General features: G+C 40.9%; 1 protein-coding gene across 2 annotated transcripts in view; it reads left to right on the top strand.

Annotated features, from left to right (window-relative positions):
* CAPZB (capping actin protein of muscle Z-line subunit beta) overlaps positions 1-19,422 on the top strand; it is a 45,198-nt gene that overhangs the window by 9,746 nt on the left and 16,030 nt on the right. For both annotated transcript variants that reach the window (XM_026862508.1, XM_026862509.1), the window contains exons 2-3: positions 1,671-1,792; positions 8,166-8,279. In XM_026862508.1, the coding sequence (XP_026718309.1) occupies positions 1,671-1,792; positions 8,166-8,279 (236 nt within the window). The remainder of the gene's footprint in view (positions 1-1,670; positions 1,793-8,165; positions 8,280-19,422) is intronic.

The raw sequence follows: 19,422 nt of genomic DNA, 5'->3' as shown, positions 1-19,422 counted from the left end.
TTTTGGTAACATTACCAACCATTTCTTGGTTTTCCTCTTTATTTTTTTGTGTGTTTATGGGGGTGATTGTGTGGGTTAGGTGTTGTGTCTCTTGCTAGCCACATCTTGTTTTGTCCTTTGGCCTTTCTGGGTGTTTTTGGTCTTTTGTGGTCATGTTTTTTTATATTTGTTCCTGCTCATTTTGACTTAATATCCTCTGTATGTTATTGCCTTGTACTTGGGATTAGGAATGTTTTTGTTTCAGGCAGTTTGATCTGTTATGTCACATCTAGTGAATTAAAATAGTCTCTGCTTATGCTTTTGGGAGCCATTTCACCCCTAATTTTTTTTTCTCCTCTAGGCTTCTTCCCTTTGAAATTATACCTGCCAGTTCACTGAATCAGTGGCCTGAAGAGAAGAAAGCACATTTCTGTATTTTCTTTACTCCTTCCTTCCTCCCTCCCATTTTCATGTCTTACGAGTTGTAAATTCATCACTTCATGACTAATTTTACCCTCTATTGCCTTTTGTCTTCATGTTCTCAATCAGGTTTTCATCTCTACAATGTAGCATGAAATGTGGAAGAGATTCCACCATTAGCATTATCATTTCCATTATCATCTGTATTAGCATGTTGTCACCAATATACTCGAAAATTTACCAATTGTTTTATATCCTGTTACGTTCCCAACTTTCTGTTGGCCAAGGGCGTTTTACTTTAATCCCTTTCTCTTGCAGTGAAGTCTGGAATGCTTTTGTTGAGGAAGACACACAGTCTACTAGTTGTTTAATAATAGCTCCAGGAATGATCTCTTGATTGTCCCTCAGATGGACTGGGGCACGATGCTGCACTGCCCTCAAGTATCTGCAGGGGAGGTGGAGTTCCTGGAGGAAGCTGCTAGTGTGGCCGAAGCCTACAGTATAGGAACACTGATATATTGATAACGGGGCTGCCATCAGCTCCAGCGCAAGAGGCCGCGTGATGGAATTTGCTCGATTTGCTTGTGCTTGCATGCCTGCTAGCTTCAGGTTGCAAAATGTCACCTCCTCTCTTTGCAGTACATCAAAGCCTCTCTGCAGATCTTGCAGTCTTTCTCCGTGTGAAGTGCAGGGAGACAGCTGGGATTAGGAACCCATTAAAAGCTACCTGTGTAGGAGATGTATTTGATTTTATATGTGCATGCACACAGACACACATGTATTTTTATTAGCCAACATGGTAATGTTTGGCCAGCTGCCTGGAAACTATTCTAAACTCTACCCAGAGTGGGAGCTTGTGAAAAATATGCTCAAGCGTATAGATGGCGTATTCTTTTAGCAGCTCCCTCGTTTCCACTCCATTATAAATATTTACCTTTATTCATCAGTTCTTGACAATCACTTTACTGGCCGTCTTTGGCAAGAAGCTAACATCTAGAATGTATATATTTAAGTGTACTGGACCACACTAGTGGTAAGGTAATTAAATCTGAAATTATTGGAGGTGGGAGCATAGGATGGTGTTGTAACTTAAGTGCAGCTTGATTTTTTTTTTTTTAAATTTATTTTTTTTCCTTTTTTTAAGGGGCTTCTGGCTTTGGGACAGATGTGGGCTATTAATAACAAAATCTGTTCTAAGGGATGCCAGTCTGTTTTAACCTTAATGTGTTACCCTCTCTTTTTTTCCTGTTGTTTTTCTCCAAATCCATCAGGTTCCAAGCCTCTGTGAAGATCTCCTCTCCTCTGTTGATCAGCCGTTGAAGATTGCACGAGACAAGGTGGTAGGAAAAGATTATCTATTGTGTGACTACAACAGAGATGGAGACTCGTATAGGTGAGTTCATATCCAAAGCAAGGAAGTAACTCGTTTACTTTGTAAATGAGTGTGATGTACAAGTATTACAGTCACTTATTCTTATTATTTTTAGCCAAAAAAAAGAAATGTAATGATACTAAACTCTTCTCAGCAATGAAGCTCCGACTGTTTCAAATCCTCTTTAGTAAGACGTTGACTATGAAAGTTGTTCTTACTACTTTTGTATGTGAGAGGACATAAACATCTTCATCTCCAGACCACTGTAGAGGGCCTCAGTTTCAAATAACGTGGTTGTATGGTTGCTAATCTGATGACCTTTGCTAGGTGTGTCCCTGGGGTGTGTTGATCCTGGCTGGACACCAGGTGCCCACCAGAGCTGCTCTATCACTCTCCTCCTCTGTAAGGCAAGGTAGAGAAAATAAAACAAAAGGCTGTGGGTCGAGATAAGGACAGGGAGATGACTCAGTGGTTACTGTCGTGGGCAAAAGAGACTTGACTTGGGGAAAAAATAATGTATTGCCAATTAAATCAAAGTAGGATAATGAGAAATAAAATCTAAATCTGAAAACATCTTCCCCCCCCACCTCTTCTTTCTTGCTGGGCTCAGCTTTGCTCCTGATTCCTCTACCTTCTCTCCCCAGTGATGCAGAGGCAGAGGGGATTTGGGTTGTGGTCTGTTCATCACCTGTTGTTTCTGCCACTTCTTCCTCCTCAGGGGAAGGACTCCTTGCACTCTTCTCTGCTTCAGCATGAGATTCCTCCCACAGGAGACAGTCCTCCATGACCTTTTCCAATGTGAGCCCTTCCTACAGGAGAGCTACAGCTCTTTTTGAACCACTCCAGCATGGGTCCCCCATGGGGTCACAAGTCCTGCCAGCAAACCTGCCCCAGTGTGGGCTCTTCTCTCCATGGGGCCAGAGGTCCTGCCAGGAGCCTGCTCCAGCACGGGCTTCCCACGGGCTCACAGCCTCCTTTGGCATCTCCCTGCTCTGCTGTGGGGTCCCCCACAGGCTGCGGGTGGAGATCTGCTCCCCCCGTTAACCTCCATGTGTGTAGGGCACAGCCTGACTGCACCACGGGCTGCAGGGGAATATCTGCTCCGGTCCCTGGAGCACCTTCTCCATCTACTTCTTCCCTGACTTTTGTGTCTGCAGAGTTGTTTCTATCACATATTCTCAGACCTCTCTTTGGCTGTTGTATTTTTTTTTCTCCCTTCTTAAAATGTTATCCTAGAGGCACTACCACCCTCGCTGCTGGGCTTGGCCTTGGCCAGCAGTGGGTCCATCTTGGAGCTGGCTGGTGTTGGCTCTGTTGGACACAGGGGAGCTTCTAGCAGCTTCTCTGATGCCACCCCTGTAGCCCCCTTCTACCAGAACCTTGCCATGCAAAGCCAGTGCAGTCCCCATTGTCTGTCTACAGAGCAAAATGGGTTTTATGCTAGAAACCACAGTGTTTCTGTCAGTCACTCACTGAAGGCTAAAATGGGATGTTGTCATCTTCTTAAAGGGCTGACTAACATATTTCTCTTAAGCTTTCTGTAGTATAGTTAATCTTAGAGAATTAAAAGCAGTCACATCTCTAGAAGAAATGACTCTGATAGCCTCTATGAAATTAAACCACTTACTGTTGCAAGGTTGTAAAATCTTTGGATAACAACAGAAAAGAGATGATTCAAGCAGTTGCTTTAATTGTCTTCTGCCTGTACAAAACAGGGTGGACTTGCCAGCCCAGAAAGGCTCTTTCACTCACGTTTTGCAAGGCATAGAGTCTGACTTTGGACACGTAATGTCATTGGTTCTGTTTGAAAATCTTGGCCCAAGTTTTTAGCAAAGAAAAGGAATCCCTCTCTACCACAATAGCTGATTTATTCTGAGGACTGTAGACAAAAACAATGAAAATATTTGAACAGTATGAGCTGTATGCAATTATATGATAATGAATTTTGAAGTAGAAGAGACTGTAATACTGGATTGATACAGTGCGTTTTCAGTGTTTTTGGCTGACGCTTTGAACGCAGTCTCTCTTTTAATGTTTTCATTCTACACCTTGCCATTAGGATGATTATTATTGAGCAATTTCTCCCCCCTTTTTTCCATTGCCTGACTTTTCTTAATGGCCATAGTGAACAGTGGCATAGTTCCAAATACTTAATTAAGAATCACAAAGCTTATGGTCCAGAAACCTTTGTGAATATTGAATCACCTAGCTTTTATTCTTTTCTCTTAAGGAAGGGTGCTAGGCTGTGAAGTAACGACCACCATTCATCTTCTGTCCTGAGTTAACAGCTCAGCCATTCTGCTTCTTCTGGTTATGATTATAAGGGTTACATCCCTGGCTCTCCTTGTAGCTTCAGTGTAATAGCTTACATTTTTAGTGCTAACGATTGGAACTGACCTACAGTAAGAATCTAGCTTTGCTTTGTGCAGATTTGCAGTAGTGTTTTACATTCACGTGGCCAGAATGTTTCAAGAATTCTATTTCAAAGTGGAATTCCACAATATATTTTAACATTTTTTTTTTCCTTTGGCTCAGGCCATGATTGCAGAAGCAGGTAAGCTTATAAAGGATTTTAGATTAATTGGTTTTGATCGCTTTGAGTTGCAGGAAAGGTACTTATCTAAATGGAAAGCATATCTGTAAATGATTTACACAGAGAACGTGCTGTGATTCATTTTGTCCTAGAAATAGGAGGAGACTGATATTGGATGCGGAGTTTGACAGTGCATCTGGATTGTGGCTGAGTGTAAATCTTAAGGAGTTTTTTTAAAATGTAACCTCTTGCAGTGGGCCAAGAAGTAAGAAGGTCTCTGAAGTGTTCACTCACGTTCTTTAGTGTACTAGTCTAACACTGAAAGTTTGTTCAAACTTCTACAAAAGAGCCTGGTGCCTTTTAAAAGCGAGTAGGTCAGATCTATGTTAGCAGCTACATGCATTTCATCAGTTCTAAATTAGTAGCTAGAGTAGAGTTTTATAGTTTTGCCCTCTGCGTGATGTACTCACGCAGCTGCATCCCCTCTGGCAGATGCAAGAGAAGGGATGAGATCCTGTATTTCTTGTGGGTCTTTCAAGAGATGCTTTCTCACTGAAGTCGTGATATGTTTCTTGCAGTCCCCTCGCGTCCTATTTAGGCTGTTGACATGAGCATCTATCACCGGAGGAACAGGAAACTTGAAAAGGCACTTGTTAAACAGAATTGTGACATGCTGCAATAACTAATAACACTTGCTCCCCCTCCAGCCCTCCGTGTTTAATTAGTGCATGTGGTGGCCTTTCTTTAAGGTTAGTTTTGTGCTTGCCTCTGAAATTTGCTCAATCTCTTTCTTTCTGAGAAGATGCTTAAATAATTACAAGGAAACAGGACGACAAGCTTTTTCAAATGACTTCAACGTTTTCAGGACTTATTAAGTAATGGGGTGTCAGAAAAGCCATTTCATTTGTTTGTATAGAATAGGCATAATGTATTAACTGCTGGCATTAAAGAATGCTGTTCTTCAAGGCTTTTGATTCAGGAATTCTGGATTGAAGTGATTCTTCCTTCTGGAATTGATTGGTCTCAGCTCTGTTTTGTGAAGTAAATTCTTTCCTTCAGCACAAAGCAAAAGCCTTTGAAAACCAAGCGATACTAACATGTGCATGTGTTAATCCCATTCTGTGCCTGTGTTCAGACACTGTTATTCATACCTCATAAAATCTGAAGTTGTTACTGGGAAGTGGCTCTTACACTAATTTAATCAATTAGGCCAAAATCTAGGAGGAGTTTACTGTGCTTTTAAAAGCTTTTGATATTTCCACAAAGATTTTTCAGAACCACACACTCGATTAGAAGTCCTAAGAAATACTATTCCCTGCCGGTGACATGCTATATCTCCAATTACTGCACACTTCAAACTAAACACCAGGGTTTTTTTCTTATTGGAGAGGTTGCTAATTGCATTTCTTTTAATACTAATCCAAGGATTTCAGAGCGTTCTGAGGACAACTGAACCTCATGCTACTTCTGCAGGAAAGGCGGAGTTAGGTAGTCAGACTTTTTCTTACTGGGAATCAAATTTTATAGAGGTTTTTTTGAGTGGCTTTACAATTTGACTGGGAATTAGCTTGGAAAAAAAGCTGCTATGGGATGTTTGGCTGTTCAGGTGATAACTCCACCAGTTCCATGGGGCAGCATGCAGGGAAATGAATATCCTAATGCTTAGCCCAACGCAGTTTACTCCTTCCCTGTATTTAGACAGACTTGACTTTCCCCATGTTGAACGTGGTTCAGACCAGACGGTAGGTTTTTTGGAGTCTCTCTTGGATCTTCATAAGTAGGTAATTTTCATTTTCTTCCTCTTACTGCACTGCTGGTTGTGGGAGCAGCCTTTTGAGTGCACAGTCTCGCTGGCACTTCTGCAAGTGCCTCTCTAATAACAAAGGTTTGTGGAGGATATCAAACAGCCATGGAATCCACATTGTGAAGGCAGAGCTTTTATTAATATATTTTTTTTTTATACAAGACTTCAAGGTCCTTGAGTTTGTCCATACATTTCCATTCTTAAGTATGTTTGATCACTCTCTTAAATGGAATCCTTATGGGGAATTTGGTGCAAACAACACAGAAACCTGTTAGCTGAAACAAAAAACATTCTCTTTTAGGGAAATTAGAGGTCTGACTTTTGAAATTTAAGTGCTTGTCTGTCTGTCTTTCTTCAAATAACCTCCATTTAAGTTTTTTAATGTGTTGTGAGTACTCTTCCACAAAAAGAAAAAAGTATGGGGTTGTGTTACGAGGTATTTTTTTAGGTGAAGTTGCTGCTGACTCCAACTGTAATGGCTTGAAAATGCCACAATCTGCTAGCTAGAAGAATCTATGTTACTAGGCTTCCCTTATATCCCGTTTCTGCAGCCTGCAAAGACATCTAATGTTTATAATTGAAGTATCCTGACTGTGGCTTCTGCATGGGTTCTCTGCTCGCTGATTACCTCATACAAGATGGAGAAGCACAGTGCTGTGAATCTGCAGAAAACAGTAGAATTTTTTTGGATTCTGCTTTTTAAAATTGAGTAGAGGAAAAAAAAAGTAAGCTCATCATAATGAATGCAGCTGCTAAGGTAGCAGTACAGTTGTGTGTTGTCTGGTGTATGAACCCTGGCTTTGCTTTTGCAGACTTCACAATAGGAAGGTCAGTGCTGTGTCTGCCTGTGGTGTCACCCAGGTCTGTGCGTACTGCCTGAAGGGTGTAGGGGTGCCATTTGGGAATCCTGCAGATAGCACCAGTGGTGATTTGTTTTGTGCGAATCTTTTCGAGATTTCAGAGAGTTGTTAGGTAAAGGAGCAGTACTGTAGCTGTTGACTTTTCTCCAAAGTGACCGAGTTTTATGCAACTGTTTTAAAATGAGAACCACCACCTGAAAAACATTGCTCTGGGTGGATGTGACATAATGATTTAGCTTTTCCTGGTGTCTCACCTTTGGAGTCAGATGTAGTTTTGTGAAAGCGCAAAGCCAGAGTGAAGCAGAGCCTGTTCTTTGTGCTTTGCATTAAACAGATGTCAAAACTAGATGCCTTTCTGAGAAATGAATAACAAATGGCTACTGAGGAAAAAGCCCTTACGTATGGACTGCATTAAGACCTGGTGTTAGTAGGCTGGAGTATTTTGAAAATTGAGTAGGTAGAGGGTAGATGTACCTTTCTTTAAACTAGCAGTGATGTATGTAGGTTGGTTATTCACAGGGGAAATGAAAAGGAGAATGCAGGTTTACAGAATGGGGGTTATAAAAGTCCCAAGCAGATGGACAAAGGGTTCCATTAATCTTTTAATACCAAATCTTTCATTAAGAGCACAAAATCTCTTCCCCACCTGCAGAAATCATAATAAAACCTGCAACTTTACAAACCCGGTTAAATCCTTCAAACTGTATAAATGTTTTCCTAATGTTATACTAAAAGCAGAGTTTTATTTGAAAGCAAAATAGTAGAGGAGAATTTGGAGCTTAATTGTAGACAGCAGTGTGTGGCTCAAATACTGTCAGATCCCAAATAAACTACACAGTCTATTTGTATTTGCATGAAAATTAAATGTCTAAAGTACAACAGCTGAGGCCTCATTTTTTTTTAATATTTGAGAAAGAATAGATTCAAACCCAAGCATGATTATTTATATAGTAGAAACTTGAAAAGGGAGGATGTGCCTCAGGTACAGTGTGAACTTTGAGGACTCAGTTTCCCTCTTTTGTCAGTGTTTGGAATGGCTGTTGAGGGTGGAATTCTTGCGGGTAGATGGCTCTTGGTGCCTTTTGTTTTTCGGGAAGTTTGGCATCTGTGGATAAGGTCAGACCCACCAGTCTCCAACCTTTCTGAGTTTGTCTCAGTTGTCTAACTGTGTCCCTGTTTTCCTTGTCTCTCTGGCAGATCACCATGGAGTAACAAATACGATCCTCCCCTGGAAGACGGTGCCATGCCATCTGCTCGCCTGCGCAAGCTGGAGGTGGAAGCCAACAATGCCTTTGACCAGTACAGAGACTTGTATGTCAGTTGTACAGAGCCCTCTGCTTTCTTTGTTTCCTTCAGCAGGCGTGCAGTGCACACAATGAGTCTAAAATGTGGTCACTAGCTGCCTCTGAGAGTGGCATACCAATGTGTAGCGGAGGAAGAAGGGTAGGCAGCTGCTGATCTGCTCTTGGGAAGTGTGTCTGCTGTGATTTCACCATACGAAAACATGATCAGATTTGTCAGCTGATGCTAAAGGCAGATGCTGAGGTGCTTTCCTGCCTCCGTCTCCCCTTTAACAGACTAATGGCGTCTTTGTCCTGAAATGACCTGTGTTCTCTTTGATCTTGACTAAGTTCAGTCTTAAACCATCTGCTTTTTCTGTTCCCTCAAGACTGTACTCTCACAAAATATCTATATATATAGCGGCAACTTTCACATCTTGCAGTGAAATGACAGGCAGTACTATACTGAAATGCAGCAGTTGTATGGGGATTAGTGGACTTCTGCTGCAATTGCCATTCTCTGCTCGTTTTAGGCCCTGTCTTGTTTAAGAGGTGTAAAGCAAAGGAATTAATAGAGCATGTGTAAGAGAAATGTAGATGAGGGTAACTTGTCAGTTGAATGTTTTTTCTAAAAGGTGGGACTGCACTCATCTTGCATTGCGATCACATCCGAGGTCTGGACATGTGATCAGGTTTAGCTGTTATCTTTGTAGACTGTGGTCTCCTAAGCAGTGATGACATGGAAATAAGTCATTTTAAATCTAACAAGTGTGTGCTCCAAAGCAAAACTGACTTACTGTTTTATCCAGTAATGGGGTGCTTGCTTATTGGAGATGCCTAATGACCCTGAAAAAGGTGAACAAACTTAACTGCATCTTCATGTTGCCTAAAAATGGAGATAAAGCACATCCTTAGATGCAGTTCATCATGTCTCACTGTATTATTACAGTGCTAACAAAAGCAGGTTAAAAGGTACTTTTTTTGCTGTATTTTCTACTCATTTTAAGATGTGGCTTGATGTAAATGTAACCTGTCCAACTGTGTAATCTTCACGCTTTCATTACAGGTAACAAACTTTTACTTAGTTTCATGCATTATTTTCATAGGTATCCAACTTCTCTTGTAAGTAACAATTGTTATTGGTTTCTGAAGTTACTGGAAGAAAGGAATTTTGTGTATGCAGCAAAGAGATTTGCAGTTACAGACCAGGACCGATAGGATTTTAAATACACTAAGATGAAAATGAGTAGGTTTATGGAGCCAAGGTTGTCTGTTTAAATCTCTCTCTGATCAGATGACTCTGAAGTCACAGCTGGATACAATAACTTCTTTAAAAAGGTTTCATTTGTTGGAAGGAAATCATGGTACAGGTTACTCTCAGACTTAGGTGAATCTGCTGAACCCTGTTCAACATGTGGTACAACAGTAGTCTTAATATATTGTATGGAAGTGAAAGGTGAGATTGTATCAAATTTCATCTTTCAGTTTGTCAGTCCAAGTTTTATAGGCAATACATTGTTAGAGGGGATACGGGAGGGATTTCTCACAAAGGCTTCATTCTCGTGTCATCAGCCAGAAATGACGGAGGCATTATGACTCGTGGTGGAGTCAGGCTAGATAAGCACATCTGTCAGCACAGGATGCTTTGATGCATGTTACGATCTCAAAAATGTGTCAGAAAAAGAGAAGGGTGGCTTTCGTTTTGCTGAGTGGTGTAAAAATTGTGGCATTTTTGGAAAGAATTTGCAAAGTTAGGGAAACTTAACCTGACCATTTGAAGGGTTCCTCATGCTTAAAATTGGAAATGATTTGTACTTTACCTACAACAGAGATTTGGACAGAAACATGCTTTTGTTCTAGGAGTTGAACTCTGCAGTTTCCTTAAGACAATTGGATTTTGTATTTTGACAGCAGAAGCTTAATTTTTACTTGGAGATTGGAGGGGGTGGGAGGGAAATAAGGTGGGGGTAACAAGTGCCAGCTTTTCACACTGCTGCTTGCTGGTCTTGCCAACATATCAGGTTGGGAATGACTGTAACAATTACCCATGTAACAGCTGCTGAAGCCATGTGGGAGTCTGAAGTGTGGGGAAGGTTGTAGCGGGAACAAGATGGCAATAGCAGTGATGTAATTTCCATGGTCTGCAGGAGCTGGAAACTAATCCTGTGCACCCACTGCAAAGCCAGAAGTAGTTCTGAGCCATGTGATGTCTTTTAAAGGTGTCACTGGCCTTCAGGTTTGGCAACTTGCGGTTCTGGGAAAGGAGCTCATGATCTTCAGTTCCAGGACAGAGTTATCAGTGTTGTTTAAAATTCCAGAGCTAGTGACATCAGAGGTTTTCCAGCATTGTGAAATATTTCAGGCTTGTTTGAAAGCGTTGGTGTGTTAATCAGAAAAATAAGTAGCAAGCTGGCAGCCTTCAGTATTGTCTTTTGTGGAAATTATGGTTTCTGTTACAGGGGGACATTTATAACAGGTCCACCTTCCAGTAATGGTGTTCATTGGGTAGGCAGTGTGCAAAAAAACCTGTCTTGAGTTGACATGCAGAGACTTTTATTGTCTCTGTTCACTCTGATGGGGTTGTCTGTCCAAACAGACTGTTCGAAGGTGACACCAAGCTAATCAATATTTCACATTACAAACTCTTTTAATAAAAACCCGCAAGTTTAAGTGCGGTGGCTGTTGTGCTGTTAGACTTTCAGCTTGCATCGCAGACTGAGGATGAAAATGGTGCTAAGAGAGAAGCCTCAGATCTGATGCATTAGGCTCTCATAAAACAGTCCCTTAAGAGGCTGCTCTGTCCTGCTCTCTATGGGGTAGAGAATGTTTTTGAACTACACCTCTAACCACAGTTATGCTGTGTTTTATGGTAGAGAGGTAACAGTTAATACAAAAATAATCTTATGTAAGCAGTCATTCACAGAGAACACCAGGCTCCAGTGTGCTTGAATTTCCTGGGCTGTTAGGCATTTTATTCCTGTAATGAGGGTTTCTGCTAGGTTTTTCAAAGCAGTTTGTGGCTTTGTTTCCAGCCTTGCTGGGCTGAAGAGCTGGATCTTGTGCCTGTGGTCATCCAGCCAGTATGGATTGCAACACCGAGAGGTGTTGCTCTGCGTGGTGCTCGCTACACTCCCCAGCTTTAAAATACATCTTACACTGGTCATTCCAGCAGGGAGTGGAAGAGGAAGATGTTTCCTTTCTGTAGAAAAATAAGTACGGTTGAGAACATGTGCTGTTCCCACTCTGCTCTCAGCATATGGTCCAAGCTTCCTCTGGTTCCTCTCCCGTTTTACCTTTACGCACAGCGATAATATCTCAGAGTTCATCTCAGGTGTCTCCCAACACTTCAGATAGTTTCAGTTCTTCCTTGTGTCAGCCCCATTTGGCCCACATACTATTCCTTTTTAGATTTCTGTTTTAATCAGGTGTGGTAAGTATCCACCTACATTTCGTGAGTCATTGGCATGTATTTGCCATTTCCCAAGGGTTGGCACCTGCTAGCGTGGGTGTCTTGAGGGAAACAGCCTTTTAGGCATTTGTTAACAATTTGTGTGAGATAAGCCATTTGGATTTGCTCACTAGTCTTAAATTTTAGTTTTGTCCCCAAAAGCTTCTTGGCCAGCATGCTGAGTGACTGAAATGTGAAAGTAAGTTTGGAGAAGTCTTGTAGTATTGCATGCAATTGTTTCAGATCGTGAAAGCTTGAGAAAAACAGCTTTGCTGAATCTTCAGTGCCTCCCAAGCAGTGCTGAGTTGTTCCCTGTAAGTGTTTTAATGTAAACTACCTTTAACTATCTCTGGGGTTGCCCACCTTTTATTTCTGGAGGCATGTTCATGTCTCTTTGGGTCAAAGAGGAATTATGCTAGGTTTTACTTCCCCCTCTATTAATGTTAAACAACAAGCATATTTCTTGGTTATCTGTTTTACCAAAATGCATGTCACTTTCCAAAAAACAACTGTTTAATTTTGATCTCCTGCTGCCAGGTTTAACTCAGACACTGCCTGAAGCTAATGCCCTGGTATGTTTTTGTTCAGTAGGTTATTATTCCCAGATGGAAGTCTAATATCTTACACCGTTCAGTTAAAGCCTTGGCTCTCCACTTCCAATATCGTGAAGATAATTTCTTCAAACACATGGTTGTAATTTATTGCCCTTTGCTTGACGTGTGTGTGCGATTGATTGAAATCAAAGCATAATGAGGACCAGGGCATCTGGTTAAATCTATCTATTTTAGATTCTGTGTTCCGTTGTTTTGGGTTGGAGATAATCAGTGCTTTAATTAAGTAATCTAATCGTTCTTTGTTGTCTGGAAGAAATCATTTCTGAAGTGATTAAATAGACCTCCCTGGGGAAGGATGCCGTTGATCTGAATATTTCTACAAACAAGATGAGTTTTGGCAACTTTGGACCAGTTTAGTACACTGACATACATTTAGAAAGCCCTTCCTTACTTTTTTTCTTGGGTTAAGTTGAATTTATGGCTGCTTTTGATTTTTAATACCTTAAAAAAAAATTGCTCATCTTAATCATTTTGCTCCTGAAAATGTTTTTATTGATTAAGGTTTTGAGTTCCCTCAACAGAATAAGCAGTGAAGCCTTTTGAACTTCTGCTTCTATCTGTGTTTTGATGTTGATCCATTTTCAATTTGTTATATTAGAGCTCTGGACAAGGAATTTGGTAGGAGCGGAAGGAGGTCTAGGAGAGGATTGACCTCTAAAATGTCTTTATTGTGTGTAATCCTTTTATTATTGAATTTTGGATTGGAATCCAGACCAAAATGGAGTTAGTCACTCGAATTTTTGATGGTGTTAGCAGTGCTAAGGATGGCACTGCTGGCAACAAAGCGTTTCCAGTACTCTTCACAGCATAGATAGTACCTGAACTGAACATCCATCACCTTTCTCTGTCCAGCTCGATGATGAGAGGCTCCAGAGATCTCCTGAATGCATGTGCTTTCAGGAATATGTAGATCCAGGAGCCTTTTGCTAGAGAGCTTGAAGGGGCTGCTGGTCAGGTGCGGTAGCAAAGTCCCACTGACAGACAAGCTTACCCTTTAATTTTTAGGGTGCTCAGGGCTGACTGTTTTGTGTGTTGTTTTTTTTTTTTTTTTAATTATTATTAGTGTATTTAATCTCACTGAACAGCCTTGATTTGCTGAATTTCAGGGATTTCTCATTCTGCCTCTGTGGCTGATCGCTGTTGAACTCTGTTGCCATCGTCTCTACTACCAAGTACGTTCAAATGTTGTAAGCTGCTGGATAGCTTTGTCCTTTCAGCTGTTTTTTTACCTTTTTTGTTAGTTTATTTTGAATTGTGTGTTTGAGCCACCTCTGATGCTAGCCTTGGCCCACTTGTCTTGGTAAGATGGTAAACCTCTTAGTGCTGCCCTTAGACTTGAACCCTTTCAGAGTGATGCTGCAGTTTGTCATCTAATTTCTCCTTCCCTGCTTTTGTATGTCCCTTTATCTGCTCTGACAGACCATGAGATCCTCTGCGTGGAGTTCGTTCCTGTCCAGTTTTGAAAATACTTTGCACTTCTAGCAAGGTTTCTAGCGATTGCTGTATTTATCGGTTTGACCAAATTTGATTGATTTTATGCCTGGAACAGCGCCGATTCCCCCAAGTAAATAAAAGGGGAGCACCAGATGTAAGAGGCATAATTAGTGTTTTTGGTTTGAGCACAGCTTGCCAGTAGGTGTGCACGGGACAGCAGTCGCTGAGCTTCGATTCCTGCAGCCCGCAGTGCAACTTTCAACTCACAAAGTGATTAGGCAGCTGTGAGCTCTTTATATAAGCGTTCTGTCTGTGTTTAGATGTAAACCTAGTTTGCCTAAACTAAAAACCCAGGGGAAGCTTTGAAGTGACTTTATTGCCATTAGCTCACTGTTCCTCATTAATGGTTACTAGCCCTTTGTGATGGCTTTCTCTTGGGCATGATAGTTACTGTGGTTTTCACAGCAAGGGCCCTGCAGATTGAATCCAGATGCATTTGTTATGCATCCTAGCACTAAGGAAACCTGACTTTCCATCTCACTGCTGGCTGGGGTTTTGCACAATAGGGTGTGACATCAGGATTATGTCATCTGTGAGATTCTTGCCTCCGGGTTAGACTGATAAGTACAAGATGAAGCCTCACAAGACAGACCTAAACTGCTAAGATGCTCGCTGCTTTAATGTTTGTGTGCTTTTAAAATTACAACCATGATGTTTGCCCGAGGAAATTGTTCAGATGTAAGAGTAAACAGAGCAGTGTTGGGGTCCCTTCCTTAACTCGCCCATGGGTGGCTCAAAACAGAATCAGTATTGAAGTCGTTGATATATATTACACAGATTAGAGCAAATATAGAGGAAAAAATTGAGTGTACTGTCATGCTGTGAAAACCAGTTGTTTTTAATCTGATTTTTTTTCTTTGTGTGCTTCATTTTGGAGCAGCTCTGTACAGGCTACATTCTTATCTTCTGAATCTGAGATTTTCAGCGGAGGAGGAGTTTTTCCCTTGGGTTCCCACGGTTCTCTGTGATTACATAAAATCTGAACACTGGAGAGGGAAAGCTTGTATTAGGAGGTCAGCACTGATGATGCAGCACTATCCTCAAACAACACTCTCTGAAGGTTTTAAATCCCTAGTAAGAAATTACTTACATGCTTTCAAAGATGGAGTGAGGCTAAGTTTTAAAATCTCCATTTATTATGATCTGGAATTTTAGAATTGATTATCTCCTAATAATGCATGCCTGTGCTTGCAGAAATTTACCTCATGTTTTCACAATGCAGTGTTTTAATGATGGAAAATTGAAGACAGAGTAACTTAACAAATAATAGCCATCTTGTACCATATCTGAGATATGCCTGTTTGAAGAAAGATGTATGTCACGTGAAATCTGTATTCTGCGCAGACTGTGGCAAACTTATTACATGACATGGGAGACTTCTGCTGCTGTCTTTCCCCTCCTACTCATATTTGAATTATAGCTGGCAGAGTCTAAAACGTGTCAGACTGTCGGTGGATGAAGCAGTGGGCTGTCTCTGCAGAGCACGCCGGTCCAGCGGATGGGTACGGGTGAAAGATTTGTAAGCAGTCGGCACTTCCTGGTAGTTAATGAACCGGTTACGTGTTTGGACATGGTACAAAGTGACCCATTGTCTTGCTTATTAGGTGGCTAATGGAACTGTTTCCAGGTGACTTCTCAAAAGGGATTTGGTCATTAGTTTCCATCTGCCAAGGGCGATTGGATGGTAAGGAAAATGTGAGCAATACTCATATTTAATTTTTTTTTTTTAAATAATGAAAGGTAGTAGAAAGCACAAAATGGGAGGTTCTGGGAGATTATTTTTTTTTTTAGCCTTCAGGATCCCATTGTTTGGATAGTGTTTTCCTTCCTTGCAGAGTTCTTGCAGTTCACAACTCTGCTTCTCAGTTTGAGTCATCCCACCATGGTCCAGATGTGTGCTTTTAAGTACAACTGGCATTGAAGTTACACATACCTAACTCCATTGGTATGTTTGCTCGAGGGATTTTTGCACCTGTGTATGCTGGAAAGAATTTCTGTAAAATACCTGTACAAAGTCCACAAGCATAGTTTGGGCTGTGTTCATAAACTGTGGTGAAAAACAGCTGGTCTGCATACACAAACATTTTACCTGCTTAATTTTAAGTATTTAGGTGACATTCTGAAAGTGTTACACAGTTGTGCTCTTGGGGCCAAAGAAGGAGGGAGAGAGGAATTGTAAGTTATTTGTACTGGTGCCAGTGGGAGAAGTGTTACATCCTGGTTAGTTCCTGGTACCAACCTGTCCTTTTTATTAAAGAACAGGCTGGTGAGCCTCACTACTAGAAAGGTGGATGGAGGACACAGGCAACAAAATTATTTAGTGACAACTCCGATCTCTTGATGTTGTCCTGAAGACTTTTTTTTTTCCCCTCACTTGAGCTATGAGGTTGCAGGTGATTTGAATGAACACCTTAGCAATGTTTTGGGTTTGGTGGAGGGCGGGTTGCTGAAACTTGCCACTTCCTTCATATTTCTGTTGCTATTTATGTGCTGGTTTGAAATGACAGAGTGCAGGCCTAGGGGAAGGACTCAGTGAAAATTATGCCAAGTCACTTGCCGTTAGTGTCATCTGTTTTAATAATAGTTGAAATGTTTGCTTCCTCACCTAGTCTTTTAGGTAATGTTTTCGGGTTGCTGTTAGACGCTGGCTTCTCAGACTGTGACTTTAAAGTCATTGTCACTCTTGTAAAAACGTTTCTAGCTGAATGCTTGCTATTTTCCTTTGGGGGAGGTTTTTTTAAAAGGTTTCTTGGAAGTCTGTTGATCTAAATAGATGGAGACATTTCCTTTTCTGTGCTGAACTTCTGTAGCTGGAAGAAATAGCTATGCAACCTTTAGGGGAAAAAAAGAGAAAAATCTATTTTGCTGCTTTTAAATGAGCCAGTTTGAAACACTCAGCAACTCTTTTGAAGGTTTGTGTTGCCAGTCTGAGGTTCCAGGTACTGGTACTTTGGCAATCAGGGTTTTGTGGCTTAGTGCTGTGGGAGCCATAAGCCAGAGACACTGGGTGGGTTTTTTGTCTCTGGCTCTCAGTTATACTGGAAAATACACAAGTGTCTTTATGGATGAGTGATTTGGTTCTGAAGTGTAATTGAAAGTCATAGCTTGTTTTTTATTGCTGTGTGGTGGAAACTCATTTTGTAAGTATAGGGTCCAGCATTCATTTGCAAGGCCTGTGAGAAGTAGAATGCTATCAGGAAGGTTACGGTGCCTTTTCTGCTCTGTCCTTTAGTGGTAAAACAAAGTGATTAATCTGTTGTCCTTTCTTGAGGTCTGTGGTGGAAGCTGGGGGATTTCCTGCCCTATCACATCCCTCTTCGAGTTACAGCTTTGTTCTGGCCGCAGTCTCTCCATCTCATGGATACAGCTCGAGTTCCTTAAACAAGTTTCCATCCTGTGTCTCCACCCGCTTAAACTTCAAACACTTCATAAAGCTTTGGATCACTTTTAGCTTAAATATTTTCTTTTATTCTTGCATTTGTAAAGTAGGTCAGTCTTAAGTGTGACATTTTTTGTATAAAACAGCTTTTTCCAGGAGTTCTGTGGTTGATGAGTAATGGATATAAAACTTAAGTGTTTGATCATGACATTAAAACTATAATTGATTTTGAGTGAAATTCTATTCTGGATTTTGTAAAGAGAATGAATGATTACATTGGGCCTTATGCCTTTTAGTCACCTTCCTGGGCAACTTTTTATAAAGCGATTTTACCAGAGATGGAGAACACTGGCTGTCTTCTGAGAGGACAAGGTTATCGTTTGGGCTCGATGATCTTTTAAGGTCCCTTCCAACCCAAACCATTCTGTGATATCATTTGGCAGCATTTTGGTTGTTAATAAAGGGATGTGGCAACCACAAGACTATGTTTTTCAGTTGTTTTATAACAGACTTTTGTCTGTAGGTAAACCCAGAGTACCTCCTGGAGACATCCCTGTCCTTAAGCAGGAGTGATTGCTTTGCTTTGAATTGCTGTCCTTTGAAAATGGTTTATCCTTTAGGGACATTTCTGAGGTACCCCAATACAAATTGGAGTTTTCCTCCTACTTCAGACCCCTTGTACATCTCGAAAGCATCTGCTGATTGCTTTGTGCTGGGCCTTGGGTGATGTGGGAGAGGACTCACGGTTCTAGGGAAGGCAGATTGCCTTTCATGATTGCTCTTGTGCCGGGAGGATAACGTACCACGAGCAGGGGTATCCAGAACAAGAGATGAGAGAAAATTGTGTTTGATCCAGGAGCTATGTAGTGCTTTCAGAGTGTTGCTGCAGCTACTGTGTGTAACTTTGATGTTCCTGTGCTTTGCTTTTTGCCATCCATTTCTTTTAACAGAGAAGATACCAGCTTATGCCTTCTAGGAACCTTTCCCAAGCTGATTACTTCTCCTGCTTGTATTTTAATAAGTGCTACTTTTTAATCTGTGGTGAAGGGGTTTCTTGGAGGTAGTCCAGCCCTCTTGCAGCAAATCTAAGTTCATGAATGTAGATTTAAATTCCTACCAATCCATCTGTCATCCAGTTCTCTATTATGTAGCAGCCAATTAACCTGTAGCACTTCTTTATTTTTCTTGAAGAAAACAGGTTTCAAGGCATGTTCCCCTCTCCAAACATGATTTCACTGGGTTTAGATAGTCTTCAAAAATCCCACTTCAATGCATTTTAGTTGCTGTATCAGGAAAGGTGAAGTCTAATGTAGTGATCAGTGATATATATATTTTCTCCCCATGAAGGAGGAGTGAATTTTTGAAGTGATTATATATTGCTGAAGCACAGAGAAAGCTTTGCCTAATATATATCCCGCCGTGCCTTGGATTCATAACGGTTCAATCGCTGGCATTGTTGTTTGAGTCTCAAGATACTGGATCTGGCTATGGCAAAGCAGCTTTATTGAAATAGCATGTTGGTATTTAAAACAATATTAATACTATATTTGATTCATTAAATATACAAAGGCAAGTTAAAGCGTTTCCATGTGTGCGCTGTTAGTTCTGGCGGGAGGTTCTTCAGATGGTTTTATGTGGTTTCAGACAACATTTTAGCACATTCTTAAAATACCCACAAAAGCCTTTATGTAAAATCTCATAAAGGTGAACCACATAAAAATTATTTTTTTCCTGTTTCATGTCATTAGGATCAAAGTACAGTAGGTAAGAATAAATTTCCAAAAACCTTGTTTCGGTCCCTCTCTTAATTAATGTTTCATGCTCATAGCAAGCCCATAAAGTGGGTAATAGGGAAACTGTCTGTACACACTGTAATATTCTCAGTGCCTGCCAGTTCATTTTGAGTGAAATCACTTACTCTGTATAGGAATTCTATTTTTTTAAGCCAACTTGATTTGGAAATGGACAATAGCTTCTGCTCTCTGGCCTTTGATTCAAGCTGCCCTTTTATCAAAGGAAGGGTCACTTAGATTGGAACTGAAGTTCACTGTGGGACTGAAATTCCCATTAACTGCATTAACTAAAATCCATTTGTGAATTCCCCAGGGGATATAAAAAGGGTGTTTGTTGGTTTGTTAGGTTTAAATTGCCTGCTGGACGTCTGGCTTTAGTATGCCTGTGGAGCAAAGGAGTTTTCTTTTTTTTAATGGTATGTTATTGGTGGCTTGACAAATGTCAT

The sequence above is a fragment of the Athene cunicularia genome (assembly GCF_003259725.1).
Source record: "Athene cunicularia isolate RWA chromosome 21 unlocalized genomic scaffold, athCun1 chr21_part1, whole genome shotgun sequence".
In the NCBI taxonomy this organism is placed as follows: Eukaryota; Metazoa; Chordata; class Aves; order Strigiformes; family Strigidae; genus Athene; species Athene cunicularia.
This window is presented reverse-complemented; position numbering and strand designations above follow the sequence as displayed.